At 47.8% G+C, this 18086-nt stretch overlaps 1 protein-coding gene across 2 annotated transcripts in view; it reads left to right on the forward strand.

The window, feature by feature from the left end:
- The window catches only part of FAM149A (family with sequence similarity 149 member A), a 76330-nt gene extending 74709 nt beyond the window's left edge, over positions 1-1621 (forward strand). For both annotated transcript variants that reach the window (XM_073341861.2, XM_073341862.2), the window contains exon 14: positions 662-1621. In XM_073341861.2, the coding sequence (XP_073197962.2) occupies positions 662-735 (74 nt within the window). In that variant the 3' untranslated portion in view covers positions 736-1621. The remainder of the gene's footprint in view (positions 1-661) is intronic.
- The last annotated feature ends 16465 nt before the right edge of the window (positions 1622-18086 follow it).

Here is an 18086-nt window from a genome sequence, read left to right on the forward strand (position 1 = left end):
GGAAGTCCCTGAAAAAGAGGGGGATGGTACGGTGACACATAAGAAGCTGGAGGTGGGGGGAAATGGAGGGATGCAAGGAGCCCCTGATGTGTGTGATAAGATTGGCTTACATGAGCTACAAAGTGTAAAAGTCCCTTATTTATTAATAGCATATTGAACATAAACAAGTAACTTTAATGTGAAAAAGAAAATGGAAATTTTTTGTTTATAATGTTCTTTAAATCAAATATTAAATTAAATCATTGTTGGATTTCAGCTAAGGTCTTTCCTTTGCTGTACCAGCAAAACAAGGAGGTACTGGATATTGGATTCAGTATTAAAATGAATCTTCGTATGGGGCTCTCTAACTTCTGGGATAAAGCAGTACTTCTTATGTTAGGTTGCATTCAGCCAATGAAAGTCTGCCATTCCCACATTGTGTGTCCATTCTCATTTCTAAGAATTGTAGGTTTTCCTGAGTTTTGTGTAATTCTTTAGTTAAAGCATTGTGTAGAGAAACTAATACAAACCAAAAGAACTACTTCGATAAAAAAGGTGACGTGAGAATACAATCAAGCTAATAAATGTTCTTCTAAAGGAGGCCTACGGAAACAACCCAAATACAGGGTTGATGTGACTTTTGGTTATAGTACACTTACTAAATAATGTTTTTTATTTTCAGGTTCACAACATTACTCCAAATCCTTTCAAAGAAATCCATCCACTTCCAGGAAGAGATTTCAAGTAGCCTCTTAATACAACTTGGAAAGAGACAGAAAATCCATGGCACTAATTGGAGGACTACGCTGCTTGGCCTACTAGCTATTGTCACAAGGAATAAAGAAAGAGTATTGCAGCATACTGTATGCTACTTCGTCTTCCAGTCCTGGGCATATGTGTATGGCCTTGTTCAAAAGTAGCATCAGCAGAGATTGGAGCAAAATGAAAGAAAATAAAACCAATGGATTAAATCTAGACTGTAGGAATTTGGTGTCTTTCCAGGGTAAAGATGAGGCCACTGTCTCTTTCACACACATACACTGACTTAGTCCTTCATTTGGGAAGCAACTTCATAGTTCTGCTTCTCTTTTGGCAGAAGCAAGTAACAACCTGCTTAAGTCCTTGTAGCTATATTCCCCTTCCTCTTTCCAGTGTTACAGGCATTTTGTACTGTCCTTGCACTGATTATGTACAAAGTTAATGTCTTTTTAAATAAGAGTTTGTAGTACCCCGTGTTTATTATGCCCTTTCGCTTTTCTAGTCTCGGACTGTTCCTGTTGCTCTCTGTAAAAATTGCCTGTCCCTAGCCTTTCTTCCTTGTTTAATTTATCTTCATCTGAACAGTGATTAGAGAGCTGTATTTCATTCATTATTAGTAATTAAGCTGTTCAGAATGTTAAGTGTTCTGTAGCTCAAATGGAATTGTTCTCAGGAAACAACAGTTGTCTTGTCAGGCTGAATTATTCATTACAGTCTCAAGATTTGAATCGCTGACCTGTGAATAAGACAGGTCTCACTTACCAAACCAGTTATTATTGAAGTTTTTTAATGACACATACTAATGTGAAACCTAATAAAAATTCCTGTATCTAATTCTGCAGCAGATTTGTTTTAACATTAAAATATTTACTTAATGAATAGAGGCAGCATTTCATACTCCCTGCATCTGTTTAGACCATACAAAAAAACAAAAAGTAACTTAAAAATGTTTGTTGTTTATTATGTGTAGTGCAGTAGTGCCTAGAGGGCACTGCCAAGATCAGGGCTCCAGTGTGTTAGCCCTGTACATATATACAATAGGTGACAGTCCCTGTCCCAGAAAGCCAACAGTCTAAATAGACAAGATAGGCTAAAAATTAGAGGGGAAACAGGAGCACAGAGAAATTTAGTGACTTTCCCAAAGCACCCAGCAGGTGAGTAGCAGAGCTGAGAATAGAATCCAGGTCTGCTGAGTCCCAGTCCTGTCCCCTGTTCATTGGACAACATAATTCTTGTCAGCCATGCTTGATCAGGAAATTGTCATGCAGCACTGTGGGTTCTTTGCTTGGCACTGTTCCCAGCACCCAATCTGATTGCTTGAACAAGAGGCAGGTCGATGCTGATTGGGAGTGCTCTAAGGTGTGGTTATCACCCCTGGTTTGGAAATAAGTGGTCTTCAGGTGCTTATCGTGCTCCCAGTATTGATCACATGCCAGTGGTGGTTCTTCAAATGATTGCTCATATCGATTCCAATTAGGTGTGCGTGTGCCACGTGCATAGTTGTTGGAAAGTTTTTTCCCCTAGCAGCACCCGTCAGGTCGGCTGTGGAGTCCCCTGGAGTGGCGCCTTCATGGCGTTCAAAATATGACCCTGCTGACCCGGCACCTCCTCAGTTCCTTCTTACTGCCAGTGACAGTCGTTGGAACTGTGGCGTATTGCTCAGCAAGTTCTACCACGTTTCCCCAGCCTCTTTATTTTGTCTCTGTTCTTTATACATTTTAGTTAGTTTAATTTTTAGTTAGTATTAGTTCTTAGCAGTTGGGCTGGGGGGTTTACCCTCTATCCCAACTGCTTTTTCTTGGGAGGGCTTTTATGCGCAAGTCCCAGGGGTTCAAGCCCTGCAAGTCCTGCTCCAAGCTGATGCCAACGGGCGACCCCCATGACGTTTGTCTGAAGTGTCTGGAAGAGGCTCCCCAAGCCGATTAGTGCAGGATTTGTAAAGGGTTTCACCCCAGAACCAAAAAGGAGTGAGACTTTTGCCTTAAGCAGCTCCTTAAGGAGGTGACACTTAAACCTCAGCCTCTGCCGGTGCGGCAGGACCTGGTACCAAGTTCTTTGGTGCGTAGAACCCTGGCGACAGCGGTGGAAGTGGTACCGCGGATGGACTCTACTAGAGACCGGTAGCACCGCTGCTCCTCGGTGCCGAAACCAACAGGATCGACCCGGCACCGCTCCCACTCCCCAGTGCAGAAGCAGCACTGGAAGCAAGGGAGGAGCAGTTCTTCGTCCCAGAGACCCACCCCTCTGGAGTCGGCCAATGGGCCGCATCCTCGTGAGGAGCACTCAGTGCCGAAGCCTGCAGAGATGGCACCATTGACTTCGGCCCCGCAAGGGGGACCGTTGAGTCTGGTGCCATTGGATTTCCCAGCCTACATCATTGAGGAAGTGGAGCTGCCATCCACCCCGCCATCCACCCCAGACACCTTTTGCTGCTGCAAGGAACCTCATTGCCATGACAGCGCCGAGGTCACCTACGATTTGAGCCAAACCTCTGGTACCACATCGTATGGCACCGTCTCGAGGCAAACCAGCGATGATCCAACGCTTGGTACCACTGATAGAATCGCGGAACCGGTTGGACTCGCAGCACCGCTCCAGGTTGCGCCAGCGCTCACCATCGCAATGCTGATCCATGTGTCGGTCCCCATCGCGCAGCAGGTCCCGGACCTGGCACCAGTCCCAACACTGCTCAGTGACCCCGCATAGCTCCAGATCCCAGTACTGCTCCAGATTATGGCATTGTCCAGGTCGCGGCACCACTCCCCAGCACAGCGCTGTTTGCCAGATCAGCTTTGCTCAGCACCACCCTGGCCCTTGCGGTCCTGATCCTAGTCCTCGGACTCGGCATCTAGGTACTCAGGGCAGGTCACCGGTCAGGCACCGGTCAGGCTGTGGATGCCCTGTGGTGGGGGCAGGGCCATGGCCTGCACAGTGGCAGGGACCAGCACCGTGGTCATTCTGGACCCTGTGGGTGTACCACTAGGCCCAGGGCGCCCAGTCTAAATGCTTCTGATTGGCACCTCTTAACCTAGGGTGCCGGAGGCTTCAGCCAGTCGCCCCACGCCTAGGGATGCTAAGAAGGCACTGTGCCCCCGCCCCCCCCCCCCAAACCAACTCCAACTTTGGTTCCTGAGCCTGGTACAGCCAGCGAGACAGGTAGTCAGGCTCCTGATGAGCAGGAGGGACAGGAGGACCTGGTTCCCCCATTAGCCTCTTCGTCCTTCTCCCCGAACGAGGCTGTTGCAGGCACTTCCATCTCCGGACCACCTCCTGTAGTCGCACCCACCAGCACCTCTTGTGCAGGGTGGCACACATGAGTCTGAAGGCCGAGGAGGTAGTGGAGTCAGAGGACCCGGTGGTCGACATTTCAGCCCCAAAGGGTCCTTTGAGGGTGGCTCTGCCCCTCATCAAAACTATACAGACCAATGCTAAGACCATCTGTCAGACCCTGACCTCCATCCCTCTCACCTCCAAGGGCGTTGAAAGGAAATACTTCATGCCTTAAAAGGGGTACGAATACCTCTTTATGCACCCACAGCCCTGTTCATTGGTGGTTGCGGCTATAAATGAGAGAGAGAGGCGGGGCAGCAAGCCCCAGCTCCCAAGTCCAAAGAAGCCAAATGACTGGACTTGTTCGGACGTAAAGTGTACTCCACAGTGTGGGGCTCCAGCTCAGGATTGCCAACCAGCAGGCAATTCTGAACCAGTATAACTTCAACTCCTGGAACTCAATGCTCAAGTTCAAGGAGCTTGTGCCAACTGAGTCCAGGGAGGAGTTTGGAGCCATAGTAGAGGAGGGCAAGGTGGTGGCACAGACCTCTTTACAGGCCTCACTGGATGTTGTGGACTCGGTGGTGTGCACCTTGTCCTCCGGTATTGCCATGAGGTGCACCTCATGGGTGCAAGCCTTGAGCCTACTGCCCGAGGTTCAACAGACAATGCAAGACCTGCCTTTTGATGGGGCAGGCCTGTTCGTGGAGCAGACTGACTTTCAGTTGCATAGCCTCAAAGACTCAAGGGTTACTATGAAATCCTTGGGTATGCACACGCTGACAACCCAATGTAAACATTTTAAGCCACTACAGGAGCAGCAGCTCTCCTACCCTCCTCGACTAAGGCAGGAATTTTATGGAAGAAGGGGCAAGAACAGCAGAAGGAAGCCTTCCAACCCCACCTCCCCCTTCCGGAAAAGGCCAGGGCCCAACCAAACCATCGTTGGGTTCCAAGCAAGCCTTTTGAAGGGGTGCTTGAGGACGGTGCACCAGACTCATTCCCGGATCCTTCCCCGCCCTTTTTGAATGGTTTGTCCCACGTCTAACGTGCTTGGTCCCAAATAACCTCGGACTGCTGGGTCCAGTTCTGCTCCTACCCTCCCTCCCACCCCCCTTCTGTGTCCCTCTTCAGGGACCCCTCTCATGAGCAACTCCTTATCCAGGAGGTGCAGGTGCTCCTCACCATAGAAGCGGTGGAGGAGCTTCCTCAGGAGCTAAAGGGCAAGGGATTCTACTCCCAATACTTCCTAATCCCCAAGGCCAAGGGGGATCTCAGACCTATTCTAGACCTGCACGGACTCAACAAATTAATGGTAAAGTTGATGTTCTGCATGGTCTCTCTGGGCACTATTATCCCTTCCCTGCATCCGGGAAACTGGTATGACGCCCTCAACATGAAGAGTCCGTACTTCCACATAGCGATTTGTCCAGCACACAGGCGCTTCCTATACTTTGTGGTCAACCACAAGCATTACCAATTCACTGCCCTACCATTCAGCCTCTCAACAGCCTCCTGAGTGTTCACCAAGTGCGTGTCAGTTGTGACTGCTTTCCTCCATTGCCAGCAGGTGCAAGTATACCCCTACCTAGACGACTGGCTGCTCAGGGGCTGCACCAGAGCACAGGTGCAGTCCCAAATCCGTTTGGTCAATTGCATGTTTGAGTAGCTTGGTCTCCTCAACTTGGGGAAGTCGACCTTGGAACCAACCCAGAGAATAGAATTCGTTGTGGCAGTGTTAGACTCGGTACAGACGCAAGCTCTTCTGCTGGAGTCCCGATTTTGAGCCATCACAGACATAATTCAAAGCCTCCAGCAATTCTCAACCACAACAGCAAGCGGGTGCCTGAGTCTCCTTGGCCAATGGCTTCTTGCACTGACGTGACCCGGCATGCTAGGCTCTGGCTCAGACTGTTGCAGACATGGCTCACGTTGGCCTACCGCCTGGGGCGCAACAGCTCGAATTCATTGGTCACGGTGCCAGGGCAGGTCCTCACATCCCTTCGCTGGTGGCTTGACCCCCGAAGCGGTGTGGGGAGGAGTACCCTTCCACAACCCTCAACCTTCCTTGTCCCTGGTTATGGATGTGTTGGCTCTGGTATGGGGCGGGGGGGCATCTGGGGGACCTCCAGACACAAGGCCTGTGGTCGCAGCTCTCCCTAAATATCAACATCAAGGAGCTGAGGGTGGTGCGCCTCGCTTGCCAGGCCTTTTAGGCCCGACTGCAAGGCCAATGCATAGCAGTCCTAATGGACAACACCACTGCCATGTTTTACATCAAAAAGCAAGGGGGAGCCCGTACTTCTTGCCTATGCCAGGAGGTCCTCTGACTGTGGGAGTTCTGCATCGCCCACTCCATTCACCTGGAAGCATCCTTTCTACCAGGAGTTCAGAACACACTGGCCGACCGCCTCAGCAGGGCCATCCTTAGGATTTATGGGGCCCTACGCAGTATTATTAAACTGGTGCCCCTATGTCCGATGGCAGCCTGGGCTCACAGCCCAGGGCGCGGGCGACAAGGCAGCAAAGGATACTGAGCAGCTCGGCCTGCCTCATGGCGGTGGAGAATCACAGTTCCCCGCAGAGACCCACATACCCTCTCCCTCATGCAGAATGTGTGGCACCAAAAATGCATTTGGCTCTGTGAATATGGCCCCTGCTTAAGGAGTCTCCAGTGCACACTGGGTGTGCGGGAGCCAACCCATTATTACCTGCTGTCATGGGCGGTGGGTGAAGCTGCCGCTTGGGGAGGCTAGCTCCCCAGTCTGCCTCTTCTGCCTGTGGCCTCGCCCATACTCCACCCCCTGCTCTGCTCCAGGCCCTGCCCCCACTCCAGCCAAATCCCTGAATCGAAATAAAGCAAATGACATTTGAAAAAAACACTCTTCTGCAATTTCTTTCTAAAGAAAATGGAGCATGTTTTCCACTGCATGTCAGATGGTGAAGATTGGAGATGAAGAAGGTACCTAATTAAAAGCACCATATTTGGGAATAAAAAATGTCAGTCACGGGTTTTTTGATATACCCTGAAGTTTGTCAGAGATTTATTTGCAAAAACTTTGTAGTAAGGGTAAGTCAGCTGAATACAACATTCAATATTATGCAATACATGATGCAGCTCTTCTCTGATTTACATTTTCTTAATCAATATTTCTAAGGTGATTTTATATTTTAAATGTACTCTTAAACCTTCATAAAGTAATCATTCCAGATTACTACATATTTAACTCACTGAAATGAAGACATTATTTTAAATTAATCAGTCACAGAGGTTTAGTTTGTTTATAACAATGTTCATTGTTTTAGAAAAAGGGAACACTAATTTATTTTGTGTGATCTCCATAACAATGGACCTGTTTATGAAATTTCACCAACTTTAAAAAATATGTTTCCAAAGATTTTAGGCATAACAAAGGATTTTATATCTTACTAAGATACTGATTTTGCTAGAGGGTTCTCTTAAAACTAGTTCATCAAATAGAAGGGAAGAAAGGGAAACTTATTTGTCCGGCTATCTGGAAGGAAAGGGGTGTTGTCCCTTTAAGGCTCTCTTCAACAGGGGTGCGAAGGGAGAAAGAGGTGGACAGAAAGGACAGGACGACGTTGGAAGCTAGGTTTTTTTTTACTATGGTAATTAAAATTAAAATGTGTATTGAAGGATTTATGTAAAAAAATATATGTCTGAAGAGTTAAGCATTTAAGGCTAAAGATGAATAGTCAGATTGTGCATCTAAATATCTATGCAAGGATTTTTTAGAGATGTGATTTTATAATCTTCAGCAACACACTAATGAAATATTTTTAAAGCAAATTTTAAACGAAGGTCCTGTAGACTAATATTTACTCAGAACATGTTACAGTAACGCACAACTGTTTTTGTCAGTAAATTCAGAAACTGACAGTATATACCTAGGGGTTGGCAAATGCCTGTTAAATGGCTTCATGACTACTTGAATGGCTCTTTAACAGTTTCAGTGTTGTGCTAATAGGCCTGGAAGACATTTTCACTTTTAAGTTACTAGATTCCCTTCCCTGGAAGACTTACCAGGCTGCAGCAGGTAGCTGTGGGAGCCTGCAGGAGGGGTCAGAACAGAAATAGGAAGAGGAGGGACGGTGGACACTAAGACCCAGAGGTACCCCAAATTTTCGGGTGCCTTATGCAGCCACACATGCTGTGTATGCCTAAGGGTGGCCCTGCACCTCAGCAGGTCATTCCGCACACACGAGTGGTCCATCCGGCCAGATATCATACACCTCATTTTCCAAAGGTGGGAGTTTCCCCAGGTTGACCTGTTTTTTTCACCCAACGCAACAGGAAGTGCCCAATGTTCTGTTCCTTCCAGGGTCACAGCCCAGGCTCCCTCATGGACGCATTCCTGCTACCCTGGAAAGGTTGCCTGCTCTACGCCTTTCCCCAGTTCCCTCTCTTGCACAAGGTCCTGCTCAAGGTCTGCAAGGAGGGGGCAAAGATAATTCTGATAACTCCAGTGTGGCCTCACCAGCACTGGTACACCACGCTACTGGAGCTGTCAGTGGACGCACCGGTCATGTTCCCTCTCTTTCCCGACTTACTCAGGACCATGGTCGCCTCCATCATCCTGACCTATAGTCCCTCCACCTCATGGCTTGGAAGCTTCATGACTGAACCCCCTGGAACTTCCATGCTTGGAACAAGTAAGGGAGGTCCTCCTTGGCAGCAGGAAGCCCTCTACTAGAGCCATGTATCTGGCGAAGTGGAAGAGATTCTTGTGTTGGTGTGACCAGCATTGCATACCCCCTCTCTAGGCTCCAGTACCTCTCATCTTGGAGTACCTCCTACACCAGAAACATCAAGGCCTGGCAATGTCCTCCATAAGAGTACACCTCGCTGCTATCTTGGCCTTCCACCCAGGAGCGTCTGGTCAATCTGTGTTCGCCAACCCTATGGTTGGTTGCTTCCTTAAAGGTTTGGACTGCCTACATCCCCAGATCTGGCAACCTGTCCCTGTGTGGGACCTTAACCTGGTCCTTTCCAGGCTCCTGGGGCCCCCATTCGAACCACTGGCAACTTGCTCCCTCCTGTACCTGTCTTGGAAGATAGCATTCCCGGTCGCCATTACATCTGCGAGGAGGGTGTCTGAGGTAAAGGCCCTCATTTCTGATGCACCTTCCACAGTTTTCCATAAAGATAAGGTGAAACTCAGGCCATGTCTGGCCTTTCTCCCCAAGGTGATGTCATACTTCCACACCAGTCAGGACATTTTCCTGCCCATCTTTTACCCTAAGCCTCATGCCAGTAACTAGGAACAGCGGCTTCACTCCTTCGATGTTCACTGAGAACTAGCTTTCTACATCGAGTACACTAAGCCATTCAGAAAGTCGAACCAGCTGTTCATAGCATTGGCAGACTGGATGAAATGACTCCCAGTCTCATCTCAAGGAATATCCTCTTGGATCATGTCATGCATCCGCACGTGCTATGAGCTGGCCAGACTACCAGCCCTGGCTTTTATAGCACACTCCACGAGGGCCCAGGCCTCATCAGTGGTGTTCTTGACCCAAGTCCTTATCCAAGAAATCTGCAGGGCAGCAACTTTGGTCCTTGGTGTATATCTTCACCTCTCATTACGCCATTGTCCGGCACGCCAGAGATGATGTGGCTTTCGGCAGAGCGGTGCTGCAATCAGCGTTCTCTTAACTCTGACCTCACCGCCTAGGTAAGGCTTGGGAGTCACTTAATTGGAATCGATATGAGCAATCACGCGAAGAAGAAAAAACGGTTACTCACCTCTTGTAGCTGTTGTTCTTTGAGATGTGTTGTTCGTATCCCTTCCAAACCCACCCACCTTCCCCTCTGTCGGAGTAGCCGGCAAGAAAGAACTGAGGAGGTGCCGGGTCGGCAGGGTCATTTATTGAGTGCCATGAAGGCGCCACTCCAGGGGGCCCCACAGCCGAGCTGACGAGTGCTGCTAGGGGAAAAACTTTCCGACGACTGAGCACACGACATATACACATCTAATTGGAATCGATATGAGCAACACATCTCGAAGAACAACAGTTACAAGAGGTGAGTAACTGTTTTTTCCCCAACACTCCCAGGTAAGATACTTTTGTACCCACGATCATTTCTTGTGCTCTGATGAAGTCAAATGTCTTGCACTCCTTCCACTGCAGTTTTACCAGAATCTGGCTGTATTCCTCTGGTCAGCTAACAGTGTGCTTGATGTAGGGCTTCTTCTTAGTGACGGACTTAGCTAACACACAATAGGTTAACTGTGTTTACAGTAAGAAAAGGAGGACTTGTGGCACCTTAGAGACTAACCAATTTATTAGAGCATAAGCTTTCGTGAGCTACAGCTCACTTCTTCAGATGCATATCGTGGAAACTGCAGCAGGCTTTATATATACACAGAGAATATGAAACAATACCTATTCCCACCCCACTGTCCTGCTGGTAATAGCTTATCTAAAGTGATTTCCAGCACAAATCCAGGTTTTCTCACCCTCCACCCCCCCACACAAATTCACTCTCCTGCTGGTGATAGCCCATCCAAAGTGATAACTCTTTACACAATGTGCATGACAATTAAGCTGGGCTATTTCCTGCATAAATCCAGGTTCTCACATCCCCCCCACCCCCATACACACACAAACTCACTCTCCTGCTGGTAATAGCTCATCCAAACTGACCACTCTTCAAGTTAAAATCCAAGTTAAACCAGAACATCTGGGGGGGGGGGGTAGGAAAAAACAAGAGGAAACAGGCTACCTTGCATAATGACTTAGCCACTCCAAGTCTCTATTTAAGCCTAAATTAATAGTATCCAATTTGCAAATGAATTCCTGTAGCTCACGAAAGCTCATGCTCAAATAAATTGGTTAGTCTCTAAGGTGCCACAAGTACTCCTTTTCTTTTTCCAATTCAGCAGTTTCTCGCTGGAGTCTGGATTTGAAGTTTTTTTGTTTTAAGATAGCGACCTTCATGTCTGTGATCGCGTGACCAGAGAGATTGAAGTGTTCTCCGACTGGTTTATGAATGTTATAATTCTTGACATCTGATTTGTGTCCATTTATTCTTTTACGTAGAGACTGTCCAGTTTGACCAATGTACATGGCAGAGGGGCATTGCTGGCACATGATGGCATATATCACATTGGTGGATGTGCAGGTGAACGAGCCTCTGATAGTGTGGCTGATGTTATTAGGCCCTGTGATGGTGTCCCCTGAATAGATATGTGGGCACAGTTGGCAACGGGCTTTGTTGCAAGGATAAGTTCCTGGGTTAGTGGTTCTGTTGTGTGGTATGTGGTTGTTGGTGAGTATTTGCTTCAGGTTGCGGGGCTGTCTGTAGGCAAGGACTGGCCTGTCTCCCAAGATTTGTGAGAGTGTTGGGTCATCCTTTAGGATAGGTTGTAGATCCTTAATAATGCGTTGGAGGGGTTTTAGTTGGGGGCTGAAGGTGACGGCTAGTGGCGTTCTGTTATTTTCTTTGTTAGGCCTGTCCTGTAGTAGGTAACTTCTGGGAACTCTTCTGGCTCTATCAATCTGTTTCTTTACTTCTGCAGGTGGGTATTGTAGTTGTAAGAAAGCTTGACAGAGATCTTGTAGGTGTTTGTCTCTGTCTGAGGGGTTGGAGCAAATGCGGTTGTATCGCAGAGCTTGGCTGTAGACGATGGATCGTGTGGTGTGGTCAGGGTGAAAGCTGGAGGCATGCAGGTAGGAATAGCGGTCAGTAGGTTTCCGGTATAGGGTGGTGTTTATGTGACCATTGTTTATTAGCACTGTAGTGTCCAGGAAGTGGATCTCTTGTGTGGACTGGACCAGGCTGAGGTTGGTGGTGGGATGGAAATTGTTGAAATCATGGTGGAATTCCTCAAGGGCTTCTTTTCCATGGGTCCAGATGATGAAGATGTCATCAATATAGCGCAAGTAGAGTAGGGGCTTTAGGGGACGAGAGCTGAGGAAGCGTTGTTCTAAATCAGCCATAAAAATGTTGGCATACTGTGGGGCCATGCGGGTACCCATAGCAGTGCCGCTGATCTGAAGGTATACATTGTCCCCAAATGTGAAGTAGTTATGGGTAAGGACAAAGTCACAAAGTTCAGCCACCAGGTTAGCCGTGACATTATCGGGGATAGTGTTCTTGACGGCTTGTAGTCCATCTTTGTGTGGAATGTTGGTGTAGAGGGCTTCTACATCCATAGTGGCCAGGATGGTGTTATCAGGAAGATCACCGATGGATTGTAGTTTCCTCAGGAAGTCAGTGGTGTCTCGAAGGTAGCTGGGAGTGCTGGTAGCGTAGGGCCTGAGGAGGGAGTCTACATAGCCAGACAATCCTGCTGTCAGGGTGCCAATGCCTGAGATGATGGGGCGCCCAGGATTTCCAGGTTTATGGATCTTGGGTAGTAGATAGAATATCCCAGGTCGGGGTTCCAGGGGTGTGTCTGTGCGGATTTGATCTTGTGCTTTTTCAGGAAGTTTCTTGAGCAAATGCTGTAGTTGCTTTTGGTAACTCTCAGTGGGATCAGAGGGTAATGGCTTGTAGAAACTCGTGTTGGAGAGCTGCCGAGCAGCCTCTTGTTCATATTCCGACCTATTCATGACGACAACAGTTTGGATGAGCTATTACCAGCAGGAGAGTGAGTTTGTGTGTGTATGGGGGTGGGGGGGATGTGAGAACCTGGATTTATGCAGGAAATAGCCCAGCTTAATTGTCATGCACATTGTGTAAAGACAGGTTTCAGAGGAACAGCCGTGTTAGTCTGTATTCGCAAAAAGAAAAGGAGTACTTGTGGCACCTTAGAGACTAACCAATTTATTTGAGCATGAGCTTTCGTGAGCTACAGCTCACTTCATCAGATGTTTACCGTGGAAACTGCAGCAGACTTTATATACACACAGAAATCATGAAACAATACCTCCTCCCACCCCACTGTCCTGCTGGTAATAGCTTATCTAAAGTGATCAACAGGTGGGCCATTTCCAGCACAAATCCAGGTTTTCTCACCCTCCACCCCCCCACACAAATTCACTCTCCTGCTGGTGCTAGCCCATCCAAAGTGACAACTCTTTACATAATCAAGTCGGGCTATTTCCTGCATAGATCAAGGTTTTCTCACATCCCCCCCACCCCCATACACACACAAACTCACTCTCCTGCTGGTAATAGCTCATCTAAACTGACCATTCTCCAGGTTTAAATCCAAGTTAAACCAGAACATCTGGGGGGGGGGTAGGAAAAAACAAGAGGAAACAGGCTACCTGGTACCTGTTTTTTCCTACCCCCCCCCCCCCAGATGTTCTGGTTTAACTTGGATTTAAACCTGGAGAATGGTCAGTTTAGATGAGCTATTACCAGCAGGAGAGTGAGTTTGTGTGTGTATGGGGGTGGGGGGGATGTGAGAAAACCTTGATCTATGCAGGAAATAGCCCGACTTGATTATGTAAAGAGTTGTCACTTTGGATGGGCTAGCACCAGCAGGAGAGTGAATTTGTGTGGGGGGGTGGAGGGTGAGAAAACCTGGATTTGTGCTGGAAATGGCCCACCTGTTGATCACTTTAGATAAGCTATTACCAGCAGGACAGTGGGGTGGGAGGAGGTATTGTTTCATGATTTCTGTGTGTATATAAAGTCTGCTGCAGTTTCCACGGTAAACATCTGATGAAGTGAGCTGTAGCTCACGAAAGCTCATGCTCAAATAAATTGGTTAGTCTCTAAGGTGCCACAAGTACTCCTTTTCTTATTGTGTAAAGAGTTATCACTTTGGATGGGCTATCACCAGCAGGAGAGTGAATTTGTGTGGGGGGGTGGAGGGTGAGAAAACCTGGATTTGTGCTGGAAATCACTTTAGATAAGCTATTACCAGCAGGACAGTGGGGTGGGAATAGGTATTGTTTCATATTCTCTGTGTATATATAAAGCCTGCTGCAGTTTCCACGATATGCATCTGAAGAAGTGAGCTGTAGCTCACGAAAGCTTATGCTCTAATAAATTGGTTAGTCTCTAAGGTGCCACAAGTCCTCCTTTTCTTTTTGCGAATACAGACTAACACGGCTGTTACTCTGAAACCTGTGTTTACAGTTGAGCAGTCGGCATGGAAAGGAAGGGTTAAACACATAGAGTTGTGTTTGAACCAGGAGAGTGCTTCCGGTTCCTGGGAATCAAGTGGTAAATTTGGGGTAGAAGGGTTGGGACACACAGGCCTAGGTGATTGTGAGATAATGCTGGCCGACTCTCTGGATGTGAGTTTGGTGACCCAGGCATCAGCTGTATCCACGCTGTAAAATGAGTGGCTTTTACCCATGTCACAGTGTAGAGGTAAAAATCCTAAGGCCATCTTGCATCCTCTAAAGGACAACTAGGCATCCATTTTGTAAGCCCTTCTTGTCCCCTCCTCACTCCGAATTTGGCGACTTTTTATGTTTAGGCGGGAAGAGGAGGTTACTCACTCTGTGCAGTAACTGATGTTCTTCGAGATGAGTGTCCTGTGGGTGCTCCACTTCAGGTCAAGGTGCATCCCAGTACCTTTGATTGGAGATTTCTACAGCAGTACCCCTGTGGACCGTGCATGTGCTGTGCCTGCCTCACTAGCTGTCAGTGTTTGAATAGCCGCGTGCACGGCCCGGGCTTCTCAGTTCCTTCTCTACAATGGAGTGCATTCCAGATTCCGAAGTACAGGGGAGGGGGGCGGGTAGTGGAGCACCCACAAGGACACGCATCTTGAAGAACGTCAGTTACTGCACAGGGTAAGTAACCTCTTCGAGAGAGAGATGTCCCTGTGGGTGCTCCACTTCAGATGACTGAAAAGCAGTATCCCTTAGGATGGTTGGGACCTTGGATCAGGTAAGAAGGCTGTTGACAAGACAGCGTTACCCATCTTGGTTTCGTATGTTGCAGTGAGCATGAGAGTGTAGTGCTGCCCAAGGTAGCTGCCTTGTATATGTCAAAAAACGGGACGTTATGGAGAAAGGCAGTGAAGGTGGAGACAGCCCTAGTAGAGTGTGTCCTAATTGATGTAGGAGGGTGTATTTGCCTCAGCTGGTAACAGATGTATGCAGTCAGCAATCCATTTGGAGAGTCTCTGGGTAGAGAGAGCTTTTTCCTGTGATCACTGAGTAGTAGAGACAAAAAGTTTGGGGGGTTTTCTAAACGGTTTTGTTCTATCCAGGTAAAAGGACAGTGCTGTGCATAAGGTGGAGTTCAATGGACAGGCTGCTAAATTGCCACTGTTTTGTGGTGAGAGGTAATTACTCAGCCTTAATGGGTAGGTCTTGGCTTGGGAAGATTAAGCTGAATTGGGCAGAAGTGCACCGAATGACTAAAGAAGAAACCGGTTTGACCACTATACTAACGAAACGTGCTGCTGTTTTTGAAGAGGATCTGGGAAGTATGAAGGGAATCACTGTGACATTGAACATTAAACCTGACAGTCAACCAAAATATCTGAAAGCCTGAACTGTGCAGTATGCCATCAGGCCGAAAGTTGAAGCAGACCTGGAGTGCCTGGTCACCAATGGAGTCCTAATACCAGTTTCCCATAGCCCATGGGCCACTCCTATCATTCCAATAGTGAAGAAAGATGGCTCCCTCCGGATTTGTGGTGATTTTAAAGTCACTGTCAACCCGGTGTTGTGTGCAGAGCAATACCCGCTTCCCCGCATCGATGACCTCTTCGCGGGCCTGGCAAAAGAAAGGGGGACAAAAGTTCATTAAGATTGATCTGAGTCAAGCGTATTTACAGATGCATGTTGATGAAAAGTCCCAAGAGCTGTTGACTATTGTGACTCATAAGGGGCTTTATCGATACAGTCGCCTACCCTTCAGAATAACGTCTGCTCCCGCCCTGTTCCAGAGGGCTATGGACCAGATCTTGTGTGTCTTGCCAGGAGTCCAGTGCTATCTGGATGACATCCTGGTCACTGGAAGGAATGAAGAGGATCACTTAAAGAATTTAGAGGCTACCCTACAAAGACTGGAAGAGTATGGCCTACGAGTCTGCAAAGACAAATGTGAATTCTTCCAGCCCTCTGTAGAATATTTGGGACACATCATTGATGCTGCAGGTCTTCATAAGGCCCCTGCAAAAGTTAAGGCTATTGTAGAGGTTCCCCCACCTCAGAATGTTAGCCAGCTGCACTTGGTTCTAGGACTATTGAACTATTATGGAAAGTTCATCTCACAGTTAGCCACACTGCTAAAACCACTTCACGAACTTCTTGGGCAGAACAAGACCTGGAAGTGGACTGAAGCCTGTAATGTTGCATTTAACAAAGCTAAGGATGCATTGCTAAATTCTGAAGTTCTAACGCACTTTGATCCATCCTTACCCCTACAATTGGCCTGCAATGCCTCCCCTTATGGAGTGGGAGCAGTCGTGTCACACATTATGCCTTCGGGAGAAGAGAAACCTATTGCTTTTGCTTCATGCACTCTAAGCAAAGCAGAAACTAACTATGTCCAAATCGAATGTGAGGCACTGGGAATTGTTTTTGGAATTCAGAAGTTTCATCAGTACCTGTTTGTGCGGAAGTTTACTCTTCTTACGGACCATCGACCTCTGACGTCAATTTTTGGACCCTACACAGGCATTCCTCCATTAGCTGCTAGTCGTATGCAATGTTGAGCATTGTTACTTTCAGCGCACACATGAGATCAAATATCGGAAATCCACTCTGCACGGCAATGCAGATGGTCTCTCAAGGTTGCCTTTGCCAGTCGAACATCAAGATACTGCCCAAAAGGAAATCTTCTAGTTTGAACACTTAGAGAATACACCCATCACTGCTACTCCGATAAAGAAGGCAACTCGCGTTGACCCAGTATTGTCCCAAGTTGTGGACCTGGTGATGCATGGAACATCTCGATGAACCTCTCTGGTCTCACCCGGCCTTATTACCTATATGTCCAGGAGGACGGAGTTATCGATCCAATCTGGTTGTTTGTTGTGGGGGAGACATGTCATTTTCCCACCACCACTGAGATCACAGATGTTAGAACAGCTACATTCTGGACACTGTGGAACAGTGCATATGAAGGAAATTGCACAAAGCTATTTTTGGTGGCCTGGATTGGACAGTGCTATTGAAGAGAAGGCAAGAGCTTGTATGTCATGTCAGGGTGTCAGGAATGCACCCCAGTGGGGGTGCCCCTACACCCATGGGACTGGCCTGAAAACCCGTGGCAACGTATTCATGTTGACTTCGCTGGCCCCCTTGAAGGCAGCATATTCTTGGTGATGGTAGATGCCCATTCTAAATGGCCAGAAGTCTCTATAATGCAGTCCACTACTGCAGAGAGTACTATCCAAAAACTGCGGGGACTCTTTTTAGTCGTTTCGGTCTGCCAGAACAACTTGTGAGCGACAACGGAATGCAGTTCGTCTCTCAGGAGTTTCAAAATTTTATGAAGGCAAATGGGATACACCACATCACTTCAGCACCATATCATCCATCCACCAATGGATTATCTGAAAGGTCTGTGCAGACAATGAAACAAACTTTGAAATCAGCAAGGGGACAACACTCCATTCAAGAGCGTCTGGACACCTTCTTACTTTCCTACAGAAACACACCTCATGCTATGACCAAGGCATCCCCGGCCTTTCTAATGATGGGATGACAGCTGCGCACTTGCTTTGATCTGCTGAAACCTTCTGAACCCAGACAAACTGTGCAACATCAGCAGCAATATCAAGTCAGCAGATGTGCACCCAGAGCAAAAGACCGAACCTTTAGCTCGGGAGAGCCTGTTTTGGCTTGGAATTGTACTTCTGGAGCTAAATGGGTACCTGCCACGATCATCACTCAAACAGGACCTGTTTCCTACACAGTCTGGACTGCAGAGAATCTCACCTGGTGGCAACATGTAGATCAGCTGTTGCCAGGTCATGCCAGTCCTCAGGACACATCTTCAGTTGAGTTGTCTGACTTCGCCTCTTCTGGCGAATCAAAAATCACCTGTTCCTGACTGTTCTCCTCCATTATTGCTGGTGGCTGAGATACCCCCTTGCCCGGAACAAGCTGATAACACCTCCTCACCTGTTTGCGCTACGAACCCTGAGCCCATTGTCAGGCCTGCGCCCAAGGTACTTTTGGGTGTA

The sequence above is a fragment of the Lepidochelys kempii genome, chromosome 4 (assembly GCF_965140285.1).
Source record: "Lepidochelys kempii isolate rLepKem1 chromosome 4, rLepKem1.hap1, whole genome shotgun sequence".
NCBI lineage: Eukaryota > Metazoa > Chordata > Testudines > Cheloniidae > Lepidochelys > Lepidochelys kempii.